The sequence below is a fragment of the Brugia malayi genome, assembly GCF_000002995.4.
Source record: "Brugia malayi strain FR3 genome assembly, contig: Bm_v4_Chr3_scaffold_001, whole genome shotgun sequence".
Taxonomy (NCBI): Eukaryota; Metazoa; Nematoda; class Chromadorea; order Rhabditida; family Onchocercidae; genus Brugia; species Brugia malayi.
The window spans coordinates 11,568,374-11,590,343 of NW_025062477.1; the positions used below are offsets into that span (position 1 = coordinate 11,568,374).

The window sequence follows — 21,970 nt, forward strand, 5'->3', positions numbered from 1 at the left end:
TTGTTCACATTTCCACAATTTTCGATCATATTTCTTCCAATCTTTTGAGATGCAATTCGATTATCATTCATAATTTTGAGGTGAAATTTTTGAAATTCATTAAAATTTAATAAAATTAAGCAATTTCAGATTTCTTTTCACTTTTTTTTGGCTTAAGTTAACAAAAAAAAAAAAAGGAAAAAAGTTGTTTGAAAGTTATGAAAATTACTTTTCTTTCTAACTATATTAATTAGTTTTTTTTTTTTTTTTTGTTAAAATAATACAAAATTTTCAAAAAATAGAATTTTTTCACAACTTTTTTGCCCAAAATTTTTAAAGAAATAATTATTTGGATAAAACAAACAAATAAACAAACAAAAGAACGAAATTTTTTGTTTATTTGTTTTCTTTTTTCTTTTTAGAAATAAAATATTACACTTTAATTCGAATAATATTTTTGAGTATAAATGAAAACAAGAAAAAAAGATTTCATAAAAAATTATTCAAATTTTTAGTAGAAAATTTTTTTTTTTTTTTTGTTTGAAAAAATTTTCATTCATATTTTCTTTGTTTTTTTTTTTCATACTGTTTTTTCTTTATCTTTTTCTACGTCATTTTTTTAACGTTAAATTTACGTAATTTCAAAATACATTTTAAACACAAATGGATGTGTGAAAAAAAGCTATGTTTTTTACGCCGTGTTTTTTAACGTTAAATTTACGTAATTTTAGAGTATGTGAGAAAAGCTCTGTATTTACGTCATTCTTTAGCGTTATATTTACGTGATTTCAGCGTATATTTTAAACACAAATGAATTTGAGAAAGAAAAAAGCTGTAGTACTTCACTGAAATAAGTAATAATGTAGTGGCGCAAATGACACGCTGCAATGTTATCTGGCGTCATTTTATCTGTTTTATTCATTTTCATTCATTGGTGCAACACCGACAGTAACGATAATCAACGAAATGTTGAAATAATATTTCGTAAGTTTTTCAATTTTTTTTTATCAAAAACAAACAAAAACAAAAAATTTGTTTTTTTAGTTCGTTTAAACTGTAAACTAAATTCAAAATTAATTATAAGAAATTTTCAAATTTATTCAAAATTATAAAAAATTTAATTTACAGTTGGAAGATTCATAAATTTATTTTTTGTATGAATTATTATTATTTTTTTGAAATAAATTACATGGGAAAAGAAAGTATTTGTTTTTTATTTCCAATTTTTATCAAATTCAAAAAAAAAAAAAATTTCAAATAATTAAAGTTTGCTTATTGTTTATTAAATTTAAATTTTTTTTCGAATATTTCTAATAGATATTTTAATGATGATGCTTCAATATTACATACTTATATGTATTTTTTATGCTTCCAATCTTTATTTATAAAAAAAAATAATTGAAATAATAATATTTTATCATAGACATACATTCATCATTTTTCATTAATATTTTCTAAAGTAATTAATTAATTCAGTTCTGAAATATTCAGTTCAACGTATAATTGAGATTAGAAATTCGATAAAAAATTTAAATTAAGTCATTTATTTTTTTAAAGATATTTTTTAACTTAAATTCTCAATTTATGATTGTCAGACATAGAATTGTATTTAACCAATTAATTTTTAAAATTTTAATTTATTAACAAATATAACAGAGTTAGATAGAGAGCATCAAACAAATATTATTACTAATTAGTTTTCTCTTTTTTTCTTCTTTATTTAGGATTTTTTCCTTATTTTTTATTCTAATACATATATTTATTTTAATTTCCAATCATTTTGAATTTTTGTTTCATATTTCAAAAGGAAAAAAAGAAAACTTGATAAAAAGTGAAAATGAATTGTTATTATTCTATGTGAATACTGATTTTAATTAAATGAAATTAAATCAAATAATTAAATATATGTTTATGACAAAAAGTTAAATATACATCAAAAAATAAATGTATGATTCATTTTTTTTTTTTTTAAAATTGAAGCTAAAATATTGAGAAGCGAAAAAGCAAAATGGATGAATGATTTATTTTTAGAAATTTAAAAAATTATTTTATGTGACACACATCGATTACACTATGTTTTACTTATTTCACTTTAACAAATATTTATTTACATATACTTTAAAATGAAGAAGTTTTGCATTTTAATTCAAATCAAATATTCAACAATTATCGCTAATACAACTCTTTTAGCTCTTTTTTTTCCGAGAGAGAGAGAGGGAGAAAGAGAGAGAGAGAGAGGAAGAGAAAGAGGGAGAGAGAGAGAGAAATGAAATAATCAATTTTGAAGAGTTTAAAGAGTATGAAAGAGGAAGTTTATTTGTCAAATTTTGTTCAAAAGGATTTTTTCATTTTTAAAAGATTTGCATTTTTACTTCAAAAAAAAAAAAAAAAAAAAAAAAAAAGAAGAAAAGAAAAAGGAAGATTAGAATAAGATATATTAGCATAGATTCAAAAATAATTAATTAGTGTAATTTATAGCTATCATTACAAATATAAGACGAAAAATAAACAACGAAATAATTTGTTGTTCTAATTTCATTTTTATATTTTTGTTCCATTTTATTAGTTATTTTATTAGTTAATTTATGTAATTCAAATTATTATTTTTATTGCTCAAATTTTAATGCAAATTATTGCTCAAATTATATTCAAATTATTGTTTTTCAATTTTTTTTTTTTGTAATTGCAGTTCATTTTCTTTTAAATTATTTAAATATTTTTAGTGAAGATGATTAATCATATGATAATTTGTGATAAGACGAGAATACTTATTAATTTATTTGTAAATTATCATTATTTTTTTTTTTTTTTTTTTTGATTATTAAATCGTATATTTAGTTTTTGCTTAAAAAATTGATTAATTACTTTATTAGTTAACATTTTGAGCTTAATTAATTTACTTTACGAACTATTAATAGGTTTATTTCGATGTAAATAAAATAATTAATCATTTAAGGTACTGTTTAGAATATAAGGATAATCACTGCCTTTTTGTTAATCATATGTAACTAACAAATTTTAATTAATTAATTAATAATCAACAAGGTAATTAGCATTGATATCTTTAATCATGTAATGATTGTTATAATATTTATGATTTAATCTTTTCAATTATTGTAACTATTAAGTTGTTGATTAATTAATTAATTAATTAATTAAGATTTGATCGAATAATATCATATAGCTAAGTTTATGTCAATCAAACTATCAAATCATTTTAATATAATTCATTGAGTATAATAATATAAATTAGCCTTATGATACTGCTTCTAATCAAATAATAATCAGTGCTATTATTGAGTAAAGTTTTAATAATTCTTAGATATAAGCTCAATTTTAAATTCAAATATAAATGCTTAAGTATTAAGAATGGTATTTAAAATATTTTAAAAAATATTATTTATGGAAGTATAAGGATGATCGCTTGCCATTTTGATAATTATACATAGCTATCAAAAAAAGAAAAAAATTGACAAAAGAAAAATTTAATAAAAATTTAATTACATATTTGAGATTTTTTTTTACATATTCGAGTAATTTCATCACTTTCTTTACATTACTTTTATAAGAACTGACAAATTTTTTGAAGAAATACTTCAATTTAATGTATGATGTAAGTAGTGAAAAGTTGAAACGATGAAATTTGATCCAAATTTTAAAGTATCAAATGAATATTTTAAACTAAATTAGCTCATTTCTTTCCTTTTTTTTTTTTTTCTTTTTTTATTAAACTTCAAATGAAATTATTTACAAAAATATTTTTACATTTACTATAACTATTGCAATACGATTTTTGATACAATCATGCATCATATTAATTTGCATAATTTTTCTTTTAATTATTATTAACTTAATTACTTAATCATTTTGTAATTATCGTATATTTGAACTAATAAATCATTAAGTATTTCACCAAATAAAATTTAAAAAAATTAAAATAAAATTAGAAGAAAAATAAAATTAAAAAGAAAAACTATAGGATAAATGTACCTTCCGGCAAATTTTTCTTTATGCTAATAAAATTTTATAATATTATACATAATTTCACAAAGTTCATCTTTTTTTTCTTCATTTTTCAAGTTCATCATTTCTTATTTTTAAACTTTAATTTTGAGATTCTGAATTTTAATCATTTTGAAACGATAAATAAGTGATAATTATTACTAGATTATGTAAATATTTCACTAATCGAAAGTATTTTATATTAATCATTGAAAGTTTTTTTAATAAAAATTATTTTATAATATCAAATGAATATTTTTTAACAAATTAGCTGTATCTTCGTTTTTTTTCTTTTTGTTTTTTGTAAATATTTCGTATTATTTTATAGGAACACACAGGTTTAAGAAAATTTGAAATTTTCAAATTTTTTTTAAAAGGCATTTTTTTTCATTTCACTCTCAGATTTTCCAAATAATTTTTCATCAATTTTAGTTCAACTATTTCACCATTGTTCTTTTTTTTTTTTTTTTTTTTTTTGAAATAATCATTTATTACTTGCAGTTAGCAAAATCATCAGACTTTCTCAAATTTAATTTATTGATCGGAAAAAAAATATTTGTTAGCTAATTCTAGCATTTAGTATGTTTTGATTCTTTTTTTACACCAAAAAATTTGAAAAAAATGATCAAAAAATTTTTTTCGTCTCTTTTTTTTTGCTTTTTATTTCCTATAAAATTAATTTTTTTCATATTTGCATATAAATAATTACTATTTATGTATTTATTCATTCATATTTCGTATTTCCTAAAACTGAAACAAATTATAAGCGATAATAATTTCCTTTTTTTTTAAAAAAAATTTTTAGCTTTTAATTTTTTTAATATTTTATTTCTTTTTTTTTTTTTTTTTTCAGTTGATTTATTTTCAAAACGAAAAACTGAAAAAAAGAGAGGTAGAAAAGAGGTGAAAAATTTCTTTTTTTTGATGATATTTTGCAATAATTTAAAAAACGAATGGCACAAATGCGCACATTGGAAAATGTATTAGAAGCACGGATTAATTTATTAATTAATGAAGAAAAAGCTAATGCAAAAGACGATTGCGCATTTTGTCGTAGTTTGGATTGTGATATTCTTTTTGCATTATTATTTACCTGTATTATTGCTTGTTTGCTAATTATTATTCTATTCTTTTGGCTCAAAGGTGTACTATCATATGAAGAGTAAGTCTATCTAAATTTTTAACTCATTAATTAGCTAAAATTAGTTATTACTGTTAATTAAAAGTGAAATTAAGACATTAAATTTCTTAATTTTAATTGAAGCACATTTTTTTTTTTAAATTAAAATTTTCATAGTGTCAGTAAAAAAGAAAGGAAAAAAAGAGAGAAAGAAAAAAGGCATTGTATTACTTATTTCTACAAAAAAAGAGGCCGTCAGTGGGTGAAATAAAATATAAATATACGTATATACGTATAGGTTCACGTGCGTACGTGTATTATGCTGGATGAAAAAAAAGAAGGAACAAGAATGGAATTTAATAATAGTATTGAAATAATACTTGATAAAAATTTATTATATTATGACTAAATTTCGTAAATTAAACATATAATAGTAGTGACGTATCATTATTACACGTACATACACACACACACACACACGGACAGACATACACGCTTTTCACGTACATACTTTTATAAAAAATTTATTAAGATGAAAAAAAAAAAAAGAAAAAGGACAGAAAAGTACAATCAAGTAATGAAATTGAAATAGTGCTTTATGTTAATTAAAATTTACTTACTAATTAAATAAATTTATATAATTAAAATTTATTAAATGAATAAATAAGTAAATACATATGGTAATAAAGCATCATCATTATGATAAGATAATTATGATAAATGATAAAATTATAACGAGATTTTGAAAATATTAAGGTAAATTGAAAATAGAATTAAGTGAGAAATTGTGTGAGAAAGCTTTAGAATGTGATCATATCTTCGATTCATCTATTCCGGAAGGTGAATTTCAATTACCGATGTTGCCACCTTCAGCTACCGTTTCTGAACAAATTTCACAAACTGAGGGTGCAAAAAATTTACAAGTAAGAAGTGCTTATTCCTTTTTTCTTTCTTCCTTTTGAATTGTATTAAAATTTTAAATAACAAATGGAAATTATTAGTGAAATTTAATCAAATAACACAATTAATCAATTTTTTCATCTTATTTTTTCTTAAATTTGAAATAAATTTAAAATTTTTTTACAGTGTATATACACGTTTGTTGCGTCACCAAAACAACGTGTAAAATTAAATTTCGATCAATTTCATTTAGCTGGAACTGCTGGCAAGTAAGTGTTTGTTTTTTTTTTTTTTTTTTTGTTTTTTGTTTTCATTTTTTTGCGAGTGGAAAGCATAAATTGTAATTTCTAATGAAAAATTAAAATTTATTAATTAATAGCTAAATTGGAAATTAATTATTTGCAAATAAATGAGTGTAAATTTTAAAAAAGTGAAAAAAATTTATTCAAATTTGTATGTAATTTTCTCTTTCATAATATAAAAATTTAATTTTTTTTATTTTTTTTCTGATTCCGAAATAAATTTTAAAATTTGCAATGCATATGCAATTACAAAAAAAGAAAAGAAGAAATAGTAATCAAATAAAATAAATAAATTAGTAAATAATCAAAACAATATTATTGTAAATAAATAAATTTAAATTTCTAAATAAAAGTTATTAAATTTACAAAAAAAAAAAAACTTTTTTTTTTTCATTTAGTTGTGAAACCGAATATGTTGATATATATTCGGAATTAGAGGAACCTGATGATGATTTACTTTCTGCTGCTTTCGGTGGTCGCTATTGTGGTAGTGTATCACCATATGTAAGAATTAGGTAATTAATTAATTATCTAATTACTCTAATTTTATCTTTTCAAATGCAAAAAAATATGTTTAATTATTAATAATTAAAATTAGGCACACAAAAAAAACTAAAAACTTATCTATGAAATTATTTTCTTCATTAATCAACATCATCTTTTATTTCTTTTGCACAAAATTATTTACTTTATTTTTTTGAATTAGTAAATCTAGTTTCTTAAACTACTATTTCTCTTGATAATTTTAGTATTCCTTAATTAAAATTTATTTATTTATAAAATTAATTGTTAATTTAAATAAATAATTTATTATGCATATTGTTTTTTAGTTTAAATCGTGTCATTGTATTAGTATTTCATTCAAGAGCTGCATCAAATCAACGAAATCGGCTAAAATTTAGCGGTCGTTATGCTTTCATATCTGATGGTTTGCACTTTTTTTTTTTAGTGAAATTTTAAATTAAATATTTTTAATTTCAAATTGCATAATTCACTTATACTTCAAATTATTAGTGTTAAATGATTAAAACTGTAAATACTAGTTTAAAAAAAATAATAATAAATGTTGAAAGAAGGAAATATTAATTTGATAAATAATAATGATAATAATAAAATTGATAAGTGTAATAATAATAATAAATTTTGAGAGAAAACATTGTTAGAGTTTTTATTTTTCTTTTGCTTGAATTAAAATTAAATTATCGCTTAATTTTGAGAAATTCTAAGAATTATACTTTCTGTAATAAATTATTATTCATATATTTGACTATTTTGTTGCTAAAAAGAACTTAAGAAGGCATTAGATGTATGCTATAAATGAAAAATGACAATAAGCTTTCTTATTTTAGTATAAGTAAGACTAAAATAGCCTCTAGGCCTAGGCTTAGGCTTACTAACTTAAATAAAATAACCAGTTTTGCTGCTCTTCATTAAACATCGTACATTATTTATAAAAGCGTACATCATTTCTCATTTTTCAAAAATATTTTTTAAAAAAATTTTTTATTTCCTCTTAAAAAAAAAAAAAAAAAAAAAAAGAAGAAATAATAATAATTAAATCAAAATTTACATTGTAATTTCAGCACCTTATCTGGTGGGCCAGAAAATACCACCAGGCAAATGTGATTTTGTGATCGATTCAAAGCTTAAGTAAGCTGTTAGCTCTACAATCAAAATTTCATCTCAAAAAATTAGAATCAATCTTTCTTTAAAAAAAAATTAATTAATTAATATTTTTTTTCTGATAAATAGTTTTAATGAAGAAATTTAACATTTTTTCAATTTTTTCTATCTTAAAAAAAAAAAAAAATTGTATAAATAAATGAAATTGTTGACAAATGTGAATCATTGTAATTAGTAGCAAACGTTGAAAAATTTCAATTTGTACAAATTATAAAACAGTTTTTATAAACAGTGATGAATTTGTATAATCAAATTAATTAAAGTTCGAAGTTTTTTTAAAAATTAGAAAAGAATATATTGATTGGAAGAAAAAAAATTAACCATCAATGAAAAAAGCAACTTGAAGACAAATTTTTTAAAAATTCTCTCAGTGGATAAAGTGCAGTTGTATTGAAACATAGAGATAAAAAAAAGGAAAAATGACAGAAGAGGGAGAGAGAGAAAGAGAGAAAGAGAGAGAAAAATTTAAAAAGAATGAAAAAAATGTGATTTTCTCTTTTTTTTTTTATTTTACAGGAAACGTGGATCGATACTTTCACCTACTTATCCAGGAACATATCCAAAAGTAAACATTAAAATTTAAAAAGACAACTTGATCTTTTTCATTTAAATTAGCATAGCTTAAAGTTCAATTGATTTTTTAAATAGTTTATTAAATGATAAAAAGTTATATTAAAATTTTTTTAATGCAATAAATAAATCAATTCAAATTAAATTAAAAATGTAAAAAAATTTATCAACAGAAATACTCATATAACTTAATAATAAAATTATATGTTATTTTGTTTTGAATGTCATTCAATATGTATAAAATTTAAACTTATACATTAATTCCAAAAAATTTTAAATTATACTACACCATATAGCAATATTAAATTTTTTCCATTAATATGTATTTTAAATATCAAAAACATATAATAATATTAAATATCAAAATTAAAATTAAACATTGATATGATTTGTTATATGATTGGTGTGATTTTTCTTAGATTGGTTGTTTCATCATTTTATTAATGTAGCATTATTAAATTTAAATTTGTTAAAGTGTTTATTTATTTGAAGATGATTAATTTGACTTAAAAATACAACACAATTAAAAAAAAAAAAAAGCAAAAACTATAGCATTAATAATAATAGCAACAACAACAAAAATAAGAACGATAACAATAAACAACAATAATTATTTTAAGGTTAAATTCTATAGCTTTTTTTTTTTTTCTAATTTAAAAAAAAGACAAATACTGCGTTTTTTTTTTTTTTTTTTTTTTTTAGAATTTTCGTTGTACTTATTTGCTCAATGGTAAGACGGGTCAACGTATTCGTTTACTTTTTCGTGATTTCGATATTTATTTTGGTGGCGAACAGTAAATACATTTTTTTTTTCTTTTTTCTTTCGTTTTTCTGATAAATTAATAAATGATAATGATTATTTAATTTAATCAATCAATCAATATTACTATAATTTACGCATAAATTTATAAGTGATAATAATATTTTTGTTGATAATTGCTTGAATAATAATTATCATTTAATTTAATCAATCAATATTGCTATAATTTGTATCTAATTTGAAAGAAAAAAGAAAGATTTTAAAAAATAATATATTTTAAAAATAATAAATTTTTTTTTTTTTACAGTTGTCCATATGATTCTCTAACAATATATGATGGTCCAAGTAATAAATATCCAATAATTCGTAAAATATGTGGCTTACAACAACGTATGGTAATTTATTCATTTGGACCAAATGCATTTATTGAATTCAATACGACAAGTCCAGCTAAAACTGATCCAAGAGGGTAAAAAAAAAAAAAAAAATAATTTAATTTTATTTAATTTATGTTCCATTATTTGTTATGCTTCATTTTGCATTCAAATTCAAATGCATCAATTATCGATAAATTGTTATTAGCGCTATTGTCATTGTTGTCGCTGTTATTATTATTATTATACGATCAAATAGGAATTTTTATTTAAAAATATATAACCCAAAATAAAATAGGAATTTTTAATAAATATTATTTATTGTTATTATTATAGATATTCATTAGATTATGAATTTTCAAATCGTTATGTGGATGTATTAAAATTAATGGATAATCAACTAGGAATAACACATTTGCGCGGTTCAGAATGTGATTTGCTTGTGAGAAGTAATCGTGAAACAACCCATTATATACATTCCCCTAAAGTATGTTATAATCGTTAAATTTTAATAATTAAAAAATTTTATAGGTATATTTTAATTAATTGCTAAATGATAAAATTAGAAATCTAAAGAGTTTAATAAAATTTACGTATAATTAAGAGTAAAGAATTGATAAAATAATTTCAGATATTGCCGAATATTTTATGTAATACGTACATTACTTGTTAAAATTATACTTTGATTTGATCAAAAAAAAAAAAAAAAAAGGTTTTTTTAGTATCCATTGATGTATCCAGCTAATACCACCTGTACATTTATTATTGATGGTTTACAAGGTGAACAAAATTTGGAAGAAGTAATACTTACGTTCGAAAATTTTGCTGTCCTCACTGAAACAATTGACAAGTTAGTTAAGTTTAATAAGCATGCTTTAAACTATAAAAAATATTAATAAAAAGCATTAATTATGAATTAGCAATTGCTTTTTTTTTTTGTTGAAAGTAAAGTTTAATTTCTTTCGTTTCCTTTTTCTTTTTGTTTTTGAATACGTTTTAAAATTATCTATTCATTTAATTTAAACATTTTAATTTTCTCATTTAATATGAATTAAATATTTCTCTCTTTTTTTTTCGTTTCATAATATATTCAATTTTTGGTTGATAAATTAAAAGAATGAATGATCATTTTTAAAATTTTAATTTATTTTATTTTTAGAAATCATTAATACCAAGCATAAACATAAATAAAAATTTCTTTTTCGAAATAAAGTTTAATTTTTTTTTTTGATTGTTGAATATGTTTTAAGATTATCTATGATTTATTTTAAGCATTTTAATTATTTCAACTAAAATAAATTAAATGTGTTTTTCTTTTTTAGATTTCAATTCATTTTCATGATTTATTCTTTATTTTTATTCTTTTAGTTCTAATTCATTTCACTCAAAACATTCCTCAATTAATTATGATGATGATGATGATGAACCATGTGCCACATCATATGTTGGTATTGCATTCGTTCCAGCAACCATTAATAGTGTTTTATCATCTGGTGAAGAAAGTAATTACGATGCTACACTTTGTGATCGTCTAGAAAATGGTTAGTAATACTTTAATTAATTAAAAAAATTTTCAAAAATCAATAAAAATTAAAGTGTAAGTTTGAGATTAAGTAAGTACTTGTAAAATTTAAAATTTTATTCAAATTATTTGTCGTAAAAAATTTTTAAAAATTTTTAATTTATGCAATATTAATGAATTTTTCAAATTTTTCACAGCATGAATTATTCTAAATTTACAACTTTAAAAAAAAAAGTTGTTTTATTCATACAATCATCTGAAATACTATAAAATAATTAATTGAACATTAATTTTGATAATTATTTTATAGGTTCACATATTTTGGGTCCATATATTAGTGATGGACCAAGAATGGTTTTAGTATTTAGTTCTAATGAAAAGATTTCTTCTAATGGTGATGGACAGAAACCATTAGGATTTAAAGCTAAAATACAGTTTAAAACAGGTATTCAATTCAATTCAAGTGATATTTGTTGCTAAATTTTTTTAACCCACAATACTTCTAAATATTTTTCATAGAAAAAAATGACACTATATGAAATTTTTCTTAATTTATAACTTAAAAAAAAAGAGATTTTCTTTCCTTTTTGCAGTCATATAAAATAATTAACTGATTGGTGATTAGTTTTATTTATTTATTTTTTTTTGGAATTTCATCAAAAAAAAATCTTTTTTTTTTTTTTATAGATTTTGGTATACCGGGTAAACCAATTGGTGGTTCAAATCAATGTATGTTTCAGTTTACAAAAACACGTGGTTGGTTCAATAGTCCAAGATATCCGGCAAATGTATTTTTATTATTTACTATTAATTCTAATTTTTTTTTTTTTTTTTTTTTTTTAAATAATTGCAGTAAATTTTGAAATTGTGCATATTAATTGTGAATCTCATTTGCAGTATCGTCTACAGTATCTACTAGATATTTACAGCACCATTTACAGTATAGAGGCCCATTTACAGTACCATTTACAGTATAGAAACTCATTTACAGTACCATCTACACTACAGAAACTTATTTACAGTATCCATTAGATACCAATTGCACTTACATTATCAAGGCAAGACCAGATGAACAGATTCAAGTTTACTTCGAGCAATTTGCTCTTTATGTTGATGAACATTCAACAATTGAGACACGGTAATACTTTTTATTCATTTTCATTTAAAAACAAAAACAATTAAAAAAAAAAATTAGATTTTATTAAGAAACCATCTAGGAATTAATAATCAAATTTATTGATATGTTTAAAATTTAAAAAAAAAAAATTTTTTATTTTTGTGAAATAATGATATGTTACAGTTATTGTACCATCTCATTTTTAATAGCGATTTAAAAAAAAAGAAAAAATATTAATCGTTTCTTTTAAATTAAAAAAAAAAAAAAAACTTAAAAAATGGCTGTAAAAATTTTAATTTTATTATTAAATATCACTGCAAATTAATCATCCATACATTATGATTAAAATTGAGCTATGCTATCAAATCTTTCATTCAATTTAATTTGTTAATCGTATATTTTCAAAAATCAAAATTAGCTAACATTAAAACATTTTTATTTTTCTTTTTTTGATGAAAAAAAAAAAAGTATTTGTGATTTTTTAGATAAATATTTTATGAAAGTAAATTAAAATGCTAATTCTTTTTTATTTCAGTTGTACTGATTATTTAGAAATATCAGATGTTTTTGTCAAAGATGGTGTGGAAAAATTACAACTTCAAGGTGCAAAATATTTAAATTTAAATTGATTTATTTTTGTAAATTTTTTTTCATTCTTTAAAAAAAAAAAATTTTTATGTTTTAATTAAAATAAAAATTTTACAGCTCGTTATTGTGCAAATACATTTCCGGGACCAACAGTAACAGCATTTGGTTCACATGAACTTCGAGTTTTTTTTTTATCTGATCATGAAGGTACTGGAAATGGCTTTAAAGCAATCTATCAAATTCGTAAAGCATTTACTGAAGAAATTCCAACAAAACGTTCGTTAAAAAAATTTTTTTTTTTTTTTTTCATAAATACATTTGCTTATTATACTTCAAAAAATTTATCAAAGATAAAAAAAAAGATAATAATGAAATATTCTTCTAATATAGATTAGATAGATTTAAAGTAAAATTTGCTTTAATTGTTTTTTTTTTTTTTAACAATTAAAAGTGATAGAATTTTCGGTTTGAATATACTTATGTTAATTTAAAACTTTTTTTTTAAAATAAATATTCCAAATTATGAATTAGTGTATGGTAAAAATATCAAAATATATTATCAAAAAAAAAAAAGTCAAAATATGATGTATGATAAAATTATCAAAATATGATAAGACAGGAAATTTTTAGTTTTTTTTTTAAATTTATTAAAAATAATATAATTAAAAAGTGATAGTTTCGATGTAATTTATGTTGATTTAAACTTTTTTTTTTTTTTTAAAAAAAGAACATTATTCCAAATTATGAATAGTTGATAAAATTATTAGATATGATAAGTTAGGGTAAATTTTTAGCAGTTGCTCGACATTGTGGTCAACGAATAACTCGAACTGATGATTTCACTAGCGGTTGGTTAGTATCACCGGGATATCCAATAAAATATAATAAAGATTTAATTTGTGATTGGGAAATTACTGTACGACCAAATCATCAGGTATCATAATATCATCACAATTCCTAGCTCAATAGTTCAAAATTTAAAAATCAGTTTAACAGTAAATTCAAGGTTTCACTTTGAAACTTGGATTAATAATTTAAATTAAAAAAATAATAATCACTGATTAAATCAAATAAATATACAAGTTCAAAATTTTAAATTTCTAAATCAGTTCAATAGTAAATTCAATACCTAAATTAGATTAATAATTTAAATTTGAAAAAGAAAGAATAATCACCATTTAAATCAAATAAATGTGCAAGTATAAAATTTGAAATTTACAAATCAATTCAACAAAAAATTCAAAGCTTAATTTTAAAACTTAGATTAAATCTAAGAAAAAAAAATAAAAAAAGTTAATAATCACTAATTAAAATCAAATAAGTATATAAGTTTAAATTAAATAAAAAAATCAAATTTCTAGTCTGCTAATTTATAAAACTAAAATTTGTAAATTAAATGAGAAAATGAAGTTTTACAGAAGAAATGTAAATTAAATAAGAAAAGATTGTTTACTTATAAATAAAATTTTATTTTTGATCAAATTTTAATATTTTTTTTTTTTTTTCAAAACAAAATTCGAATAAAATTAATTTTATTATTAAAGGTATTATTACATCTTATAAAAATGGAAATCGAAGGTTCAATGACTGCTGAATCGGTGAATTGTCAAAATGCGGTAATTCGTGTGGATGCTGAACGTGGCATTAATGCTAGTCCTACGATACAGGAAATTTGTGGTACTGATGAAACTGTCATTCAGCCTATTATTTCAAAAAATAACACAGTTCGAATTAGGTTTCTTTTTTTTTTTTTAAATCAAAATAAAAAATTTAATTAAAGAATAATTCTCTTCATCTAATTTAATTATTACAAATTATTCAAATTTTTGTGCATTAATATAATAAACGAAATATATTTTTAATTACAGTGAAATTTTTTTACATTAAAAAAAAAAAAAAAAATAATAATAATAATAACAAAATACATTTACTAAATGATAAATTATTTATTCTTTACATGTAAAATTTTATAATGACTTTTTTTTTAAAAAAAAAAAAAAAAAACATAAGCAAATAATTTTTTTAGAAAAAGAGCTAAAATTTAATAAATTTTTAGAAAATTTAAAAAATATTTTTCGGTTTTAAAATGATTCCGATTATTCTACATTATCATAATTAAATTAATTTTTGTTTTTCTTTGTTTTATTCTTTTATCTATTTATTTATTTATTTTTTTTTTTTTTTTTGTTTCAGATTTTTCACATCACCAGATAAAGTAAATGGTTTGAAAGGTTTTAATTTTACCTGGACGGAGGTTAAAAAAACAACAGGTATTTATTTATTAATTAAAAATTGTAAAATTTTTGAGTTTTTATTTGATTAAGTTTTCTCTATTGATAGCAATTAAAAAAAAATTTTTTCCACTTTTGAAAATAATATATTTTATGTTGATTAATATAATTTAATCGAAGTTTAACTACAATTTAATTCTAGTTTTATCACAAAATATTCAAGGTAAACAAACAATCAATTAAAAACAAAAAAATTTAATAAATTCAACAAATTAATCATTAATTTATGTTTATTTCGGCACAAAGATATTTTGTAATTGCTTTAATGTAATATATAAATAATTTTTTTTCATTGAGAATAAATAAAATTAAGTTGGATTTATAAAATTTTATTTTCTAAAAAAAAAAAAAAAAAATTACTTTTTATTTATTTTTTAACTTTATTTGCGAATTTATTCATTAAAATATTACTTACTAACTCACTATATTATATTTACTTACTATAGAAATATTACTTAATAACCTATACTTTTACTTATTTTCTTCTTTTGTTTTTTTTAGATAATAATGAATGTTTGCATCCAACGATGTATCTTTGTACGTATACAAAGTTATGCATTGATGCTCGTTTGAAATGTAACGGTGATAAAAATTGTGGTTTACATGATGATACTGATGAAGCATATTGTATGTTAATTTATTTATTTATTTTAATCTGATTAAATCTTTAATTAAATTAATTTTTGTTTATTATATTTTTGCTGCAATATTGTATTCAATTATTTTGTTAATTAATTATTTATCATAATTTTTATTTAATTCATAATTAATAGAATATTTAGTGAGTGATAAGTATCATTCATGTTAGTTACATAAATATTAAATAGAAATTATTTTATTCAGTTTAATTTAGATTTGTATATTTTACTGATAAATATTATTTGTGTGAAAATCCATCAGATCAATTTAGGCTATTGATATTTGAATATCATCCGAAAATTTTATAAACTTTTAATCAGACTAATTGAGGTTGCTAAAATATTAAATATACTTTTTAAACGTAAAATACATTAAGTAAAATATGAATAATAAATGAGTAATAAAGTTTGAAGTGTGAAACAATTGTATCTATTTAATATTTACATTTTAAAAATTATTAATATTTAAATTCAACTTTGAAAATTTGACAAAAATTTTATTAATTTTTTTTTTTCTGTGCAGAAATTTACAAAATTTGGTTAATTTATTTATTCATGCATGTATTATATAAATATTATTTTTGCATGCATGAATGAAATTTTTATTATTTTGTTGAATATATGAACAAGAATTTATGCATTGAAAAAAATGGAATTGGTGAGCAGTATGTTTAGTTAGTTATTTAAATGGTATAGAAATGATATTGTTTGTTGTTGTTGTTGTTTACTTCATTTTGAGAGAAGAAGAAAAGAGGAGGAAGAAGAGGGGAAAGAGGGAAGAATTTAGGGAAATAAATAAGTGAGGGAAGGAAGGAAGGAAGAAAGGAATTAAGAATGGAAAGAGTAAACAAGTTAATGTCAAATAGAATAAATATAAAATTGTGTTAGCTAACATAGCACTGATGAATTATTATTATTAATATCATCACTACTAGTAGCAGTAGTAAATCATTATTAATGATGAATCAATAATTACTGTCATAATATTATTTATTTATTATTGCTATTATTATTTAACATATAAAAGTATAGAAATATTTCCATTTATTTTTAATTTTTCATTTCATCAGGTAATAAATTAGAGAATGCAGCTGATGTGCGGACGGTGCTTTTTATGGCAATATTTTCCGGTTGCATATTTTTGCTCATTTCCGGTTTCTTCTGTTATATGCTCAAAAAAAAGCTTGAAAAAAAACGAAATAAACGTCGTCGTCGTGCAAAATTTGGAATGAAACATCAACGAAAACCTTTCCGAAATCCAAGACCAATCACTAAAGCTGATCCACAGTATCCATTTTATTAATATTTTATTGTTTTTTTTTTTTTTTTTATTTTTGAACAATTTTAAAAAAATAAAATTTTTTTTCTCAGATTAATTAGCTTATTTAGACTAATTAGCCTTTCCTTCTTTTTGCTTTTATAATTATTTTATAATTAATTAATATTACAATTAATCTATTTTTGATATATTTAGTTTATTGCCAGCACCTGCAGCATCACGTTTGACACATCACAATGTCACCACCGATATCATTTCATCAACAATGGAACAACGGAATGAAAAATCACCAAATGGTGAAATGAGCAGGAATAATTCATCACTTAGGCATTCCTTAAAATTAAATGATGATTGTAATACGTTTTATGGATAATAATTATTATTATTATTGTTTAATAATAAATTCACAAAATGACAAAAAAATGAGACAATTAAATTGTTATTAATCACTTTGATATTGAATTATTTGTATTTTTATATCACATATATAAGATTATAGCATTATTATTTTTAAATAATAATTATTTCAATAAAATTGAATTTTGATTAAAAAAAAAAGCATTGCAATATTCGAGTTATAACTTTTTATCTTTCTCGCTTTTACTTAATGAATATTCTATTTGCATAACTTTCATTTAGCATACTTAAATTTTTATGTAGGATAGTAAAAAAAAAAAAAAAAAAAATTAGCATAATTTTGGAACTTTTTCTAATAAATTTTCATAGTATTATTTTTTTTTCTCTTCAACTTAACCATATGTAATTTTAATATGGTAAAAGATTAGAGAAAGTTTTTTGAGATAAAAGATAAAAATTTGTGAAATAAAATATTGTTAATTTGAATTTGTTAAAATTTAATGATTTATTCTTTGTTTAAATGTTAGCTAATAAGTTTTTTAAGAGTTAAAAAAAATCCATAAAAATTCTCCTAAGCTTTTTTTTTTTTTTTTTTTTGCAAAAATTAAGATAAACTTTTGCATAAAACTAATTAATAAGTAAAAGTTGATTAAAATAATAATGTTAATTATATAATTTTAACATAATGCTGCTAAACATAGGTAATTTGCAAATTATTTTTTTTACCATAACGATGATTTCAAAATTTATAGATGAAAATTAGTGACTTACTTAATTATTGGAAAATTAATAATTAGCTTAACATATGAGATTTAAATATTATAATGTTATGATTAGATTAATTGTTATATATTTAATAACAATTACCTTTTCTTACTAATAATTGATAATGTTTTAGCTAAAATATATTGTTTGTTTATTTTGAAAATTAATTTTGTCTTTTTCTTTTTCTTTTTTTTGTTATAACATTTAAAATGTTGTTTTTGGTGCTTTAAACATACATTCATTCTTTTTTTTTTCTTTTTTTTTAGTACTATGATAATTTGCAATATTAATAATGCTATTATATCATATTATAGTACAATTTTAAATTTTAAAATTTGAGCGAAAATGATTTTCTGTGTTTTTTTTTTTTTTTTTGTTGATAATTTAATAATTACAAATAGTATATCACTTGAAATGATACAATAAAATAATATGGAAGGAAAACAAAATGGAAACATTTTGACATTAATTTTTTTTTCGATTAATAATAAAGTTTCATAATTGAAATTATTTTAAAAATACATTTTGGATGAATGCTTAGTGAATGATTTGAAAAAAATTTTTTTTTCCCCAAAATAAGTAAAAATTCGATGATTTTGAAAAAAAGGACATGAAAATTTAGTATGAAAATATAAAAAAAAAAGGAGAAAAAGAAAAAAGAATGAAAGATTTGGAAAAAAAAAAGTGAAACTAACTTATTTGTTACAATTTTAGCTTATTTATTTCAATTCTTATTTCACTTCTTGATTTCTATTCTATACTTCAAAATGTTGAATTAAGTTAGTAACTATATACTTTCGTATATTTGCAATGTATGAAAATGTATGATAAGTAAATAAAACTTAAATGCAAAATTTGAAATGTAAACTTAAATTTCAATAAATACACACATACACTTAATATTTGCAATGAATTCTGAAATAAAAATAAAAATGAAAAAGAATTGAATGGATTATTTGAAAATTTACGAATACTTCGTCTTTCATATTGAAAAGAAATTAAAACTAATAGATATTATCAAATTTTACCATTGTTATAAAATGAAACATTTCAGATTTTCAAAAATAAAATAAATAGAAGAAGGGAAGAAGGTAAGAAATAGAAAGGAAGGAAGGAAGGGAAGGAGAAAGAAGAGTTGATAATAGGAGATGATTCAATTATTAAATTTTGTGAAATATCATGGATAAGAGTTAAGGCGAAGGAGAAGAGAGAGGGAGAGAGAGAGAGAGAGAGAGAGAGTAAGAGAAAGAATTATGACTAGTTTTATAATATTAACTTCAATTCTTTCCAAAATTATTGAAGTGACCGAATATTTTAATTTCATAAAATTTTGGAATATTTGACAAAAACAAAGACAAAAAAACCTGAAAAAAAATTTTAATAATAATAGTACAATAGTTTAAGTAATTAATTAACAAATTCATATCAATTATTTCAGTACAATAAATAATGCATATAAAATTACATAGAACATATAATAGTTTTAATTTAAACTAGAACAAAAATTATCACTTATTAGTTAATGCTAATCTAATGTAATCTTTATGTATTATTAAATGCATATAATCATTATTATCACTTATAAAATTAGAAAAGTATGTGAACCATATAGTAGTGATAAATAGCTTTATATTCCTTCTCTTTTCTTTTTTCTGTTGTTTTTTTTTTATCGAATTTTATCACTAGTAATGAAATATATCAAAACGCGAGAAACAATGAGAAAAAACGATGCAATTAATAATAATTCTTGAATGATTATGATAATTAATTAATTCATTATTATATTACTGTCAGCTAATTATTTAATTGATCAATGATATGACATGAAGTTGACGAACAGCATTATCTTTCCATGATATCAATTCTTATCACTTGCAATAAATGATTTCAAAATGTAGAAAACAATGAGAAAAAATGATGTAATTACTAATAATTTTGAAATAATTAATATAATTAATTTAAAAAAAATTTTTTTTGAAATAATTAATCTTTTATTATATTATTATCACTTAATTATATCACTAATCAATCATATACAACACTGTTTCATGCTTGCTATCACTCACCTTACCATTGCAATAAATTACTTCAAAATGCAAAAAAGAATGAAAAACACCCACGTAATTATTTACAATACTCAAATGATTACTATAATCAGTTAGTTTTTTATTACAATTACTATCCATCAATATATCAGTAACTGATCAGATATGATAAAATTGATAAATAACTTTTATCTTTTATCTTTTACCTCAATGCAACAAATTACCTTAAAATGCAAGAAACAATAAAAAAGATTTAAGAGAAAGTGATAAAGTTGTTGATAATTCTCAAGCAATTGATATAATTAAATAATTTTTTATCATATTACTATTAATTAATTAATTATATCACCAATTAACCATATATGACAAAATTAATAAGTAACTCCTACCTTTTACTTGGTAATCAGTTTCTAATCATTTACAATAAATTACATTAAAATACAAAGCGTAATGAAAAAAAATGATAAACAAATCTAATTACTAATAATTCTCAAATTATTGATACAACTAATTGACTAACATAATTGCTGACAATTCTCAAATTATTATTATAATTAATTAACCAATCAAATTGCTGATAATCTTCAAATTATTAGTATAATATACTAATTAATTATCATATCATTATTAATTAACTATATCGGTAATTAATCATAAATGATGAAATTATCAATGAACTTTATCACTTATCATCTTTCCTTGTTCACTTTATCATACAATCTTAATCATTATATTTGGATCTTAACACGCTTACTTTCATACGGTATTAGTCAAATCAGCTGCTTTGCCACAAAGCAAAATATTTTAGTTCGGTGATCAATAAATGTTGGCAAGTCTAATATTACCATGCAAATTATCATTTTGTGATATTTCTTTTTTTTTTTTTTTTGTCTTTTTGGTTTTGTATTTTTTACTACTAAACAAACAATTCGATATTTTCTTTTTTTTATTAAAAAATTTTAATTAATTATATTGTATATATTGCGAAATTTTTATAAAATTTAAAATTTCTTAATCAAATATTCTTTTTTAAAAAAAAATTAAATTTATTGCATTTTTCAAAAAGTATTTAAATTTTATAAGAATGAAAATGAAGATAAAATTATGTGTAAATCAAAAGAAAAAAAAAGTTGTTTAATTGTATAATTAATATTTAATATACATTATTACTCCTTATATAATCCATTAGATTTATAATTTGTTATAATTAGTAAAGCCAAGATGTAAAATTCTGGAAATTTTCTGTGCAAAAAAAGGAAGTTTGAGATATTATTTTTTGATTATTTTTATTTGATAATTTTAAACTAATATTATTAATATGTTTTATTGCCATAATTTTTTTGTGGTTCTTTTTCACATATTTTCTTAAAACAAAATAGCAACTAAAAAAGCAGATTATGAACTTAAAATAAATCATTTCGATGGGAATGGCTGAGTTATCACACGACAAGTTGAAAAGTAATATCAAATGAATTTTGAATCAGAGTCCCAGCTGTTTTATTTGGAATTTTACTAGTTTCAGCAAATATTTTCTTAAAATATTTTACATTTTGGAAATTAAAGATTTCGAGAAAAAGTTTCAACTCATCTCATGAATTCTTTCACTTTCAGACAGGACCAGTAAAATTCAAGATATCCGGGATAGAAAAGTGTCGATCGGCCGGTTGTGAGGTGGTGT

General features: G+C 20.4%; 1 protein-coding gene across 1 annotated transcript; it reads left to right on the forward strand.

Moving 5' to 3' along the window:
* Positions 1 to 866: 866 nt before the first annotated feature.
* Bma-lev-10 (Uncharacterized protein) lies at positions 867 to 17,498 on the forward strand (the record flags this gene model as incomplete). Its single annotated transcript, XM_043080890.1, has 23 exons — positions 867 to 963; positions 5,906 to 6,024; positions 6,188 to 6,270; positions 6,702 to 6,818; positions 7,134 to 7,231; positions 7,887 to 7,953; positions 8,503 to 8,551; positions 9,259 to 9,350; positions 9,624 to 9,785; positions 10,027 to 10,177; positions 10,413 to 10,540; positions 11,059 to 11,231; positions 11,523 to 11,657; positions 11,900 to 12,000; positions 12,235 to 12,350; positions 12,865 to 12,932; positions 13,035 to 13,193; positions 13,712 to 13,851; positions 14,462 to 14,652; positions 15,111 to 15,187; positions 15,710 to 15,835; positions 16,917 to 17,133; positions 17,321 to 17,498. The coding sequence occupies 23 exons, from the start codon at positions 867 to 869 to the stop codon at positions 17,496 to 17,498; spliced, it is 2,844 nt and encodes a 947-aa protein (XP_042936824.1).
* Positions 17,499 to 21,970: the final 4,472 nt, after the last annotated feature.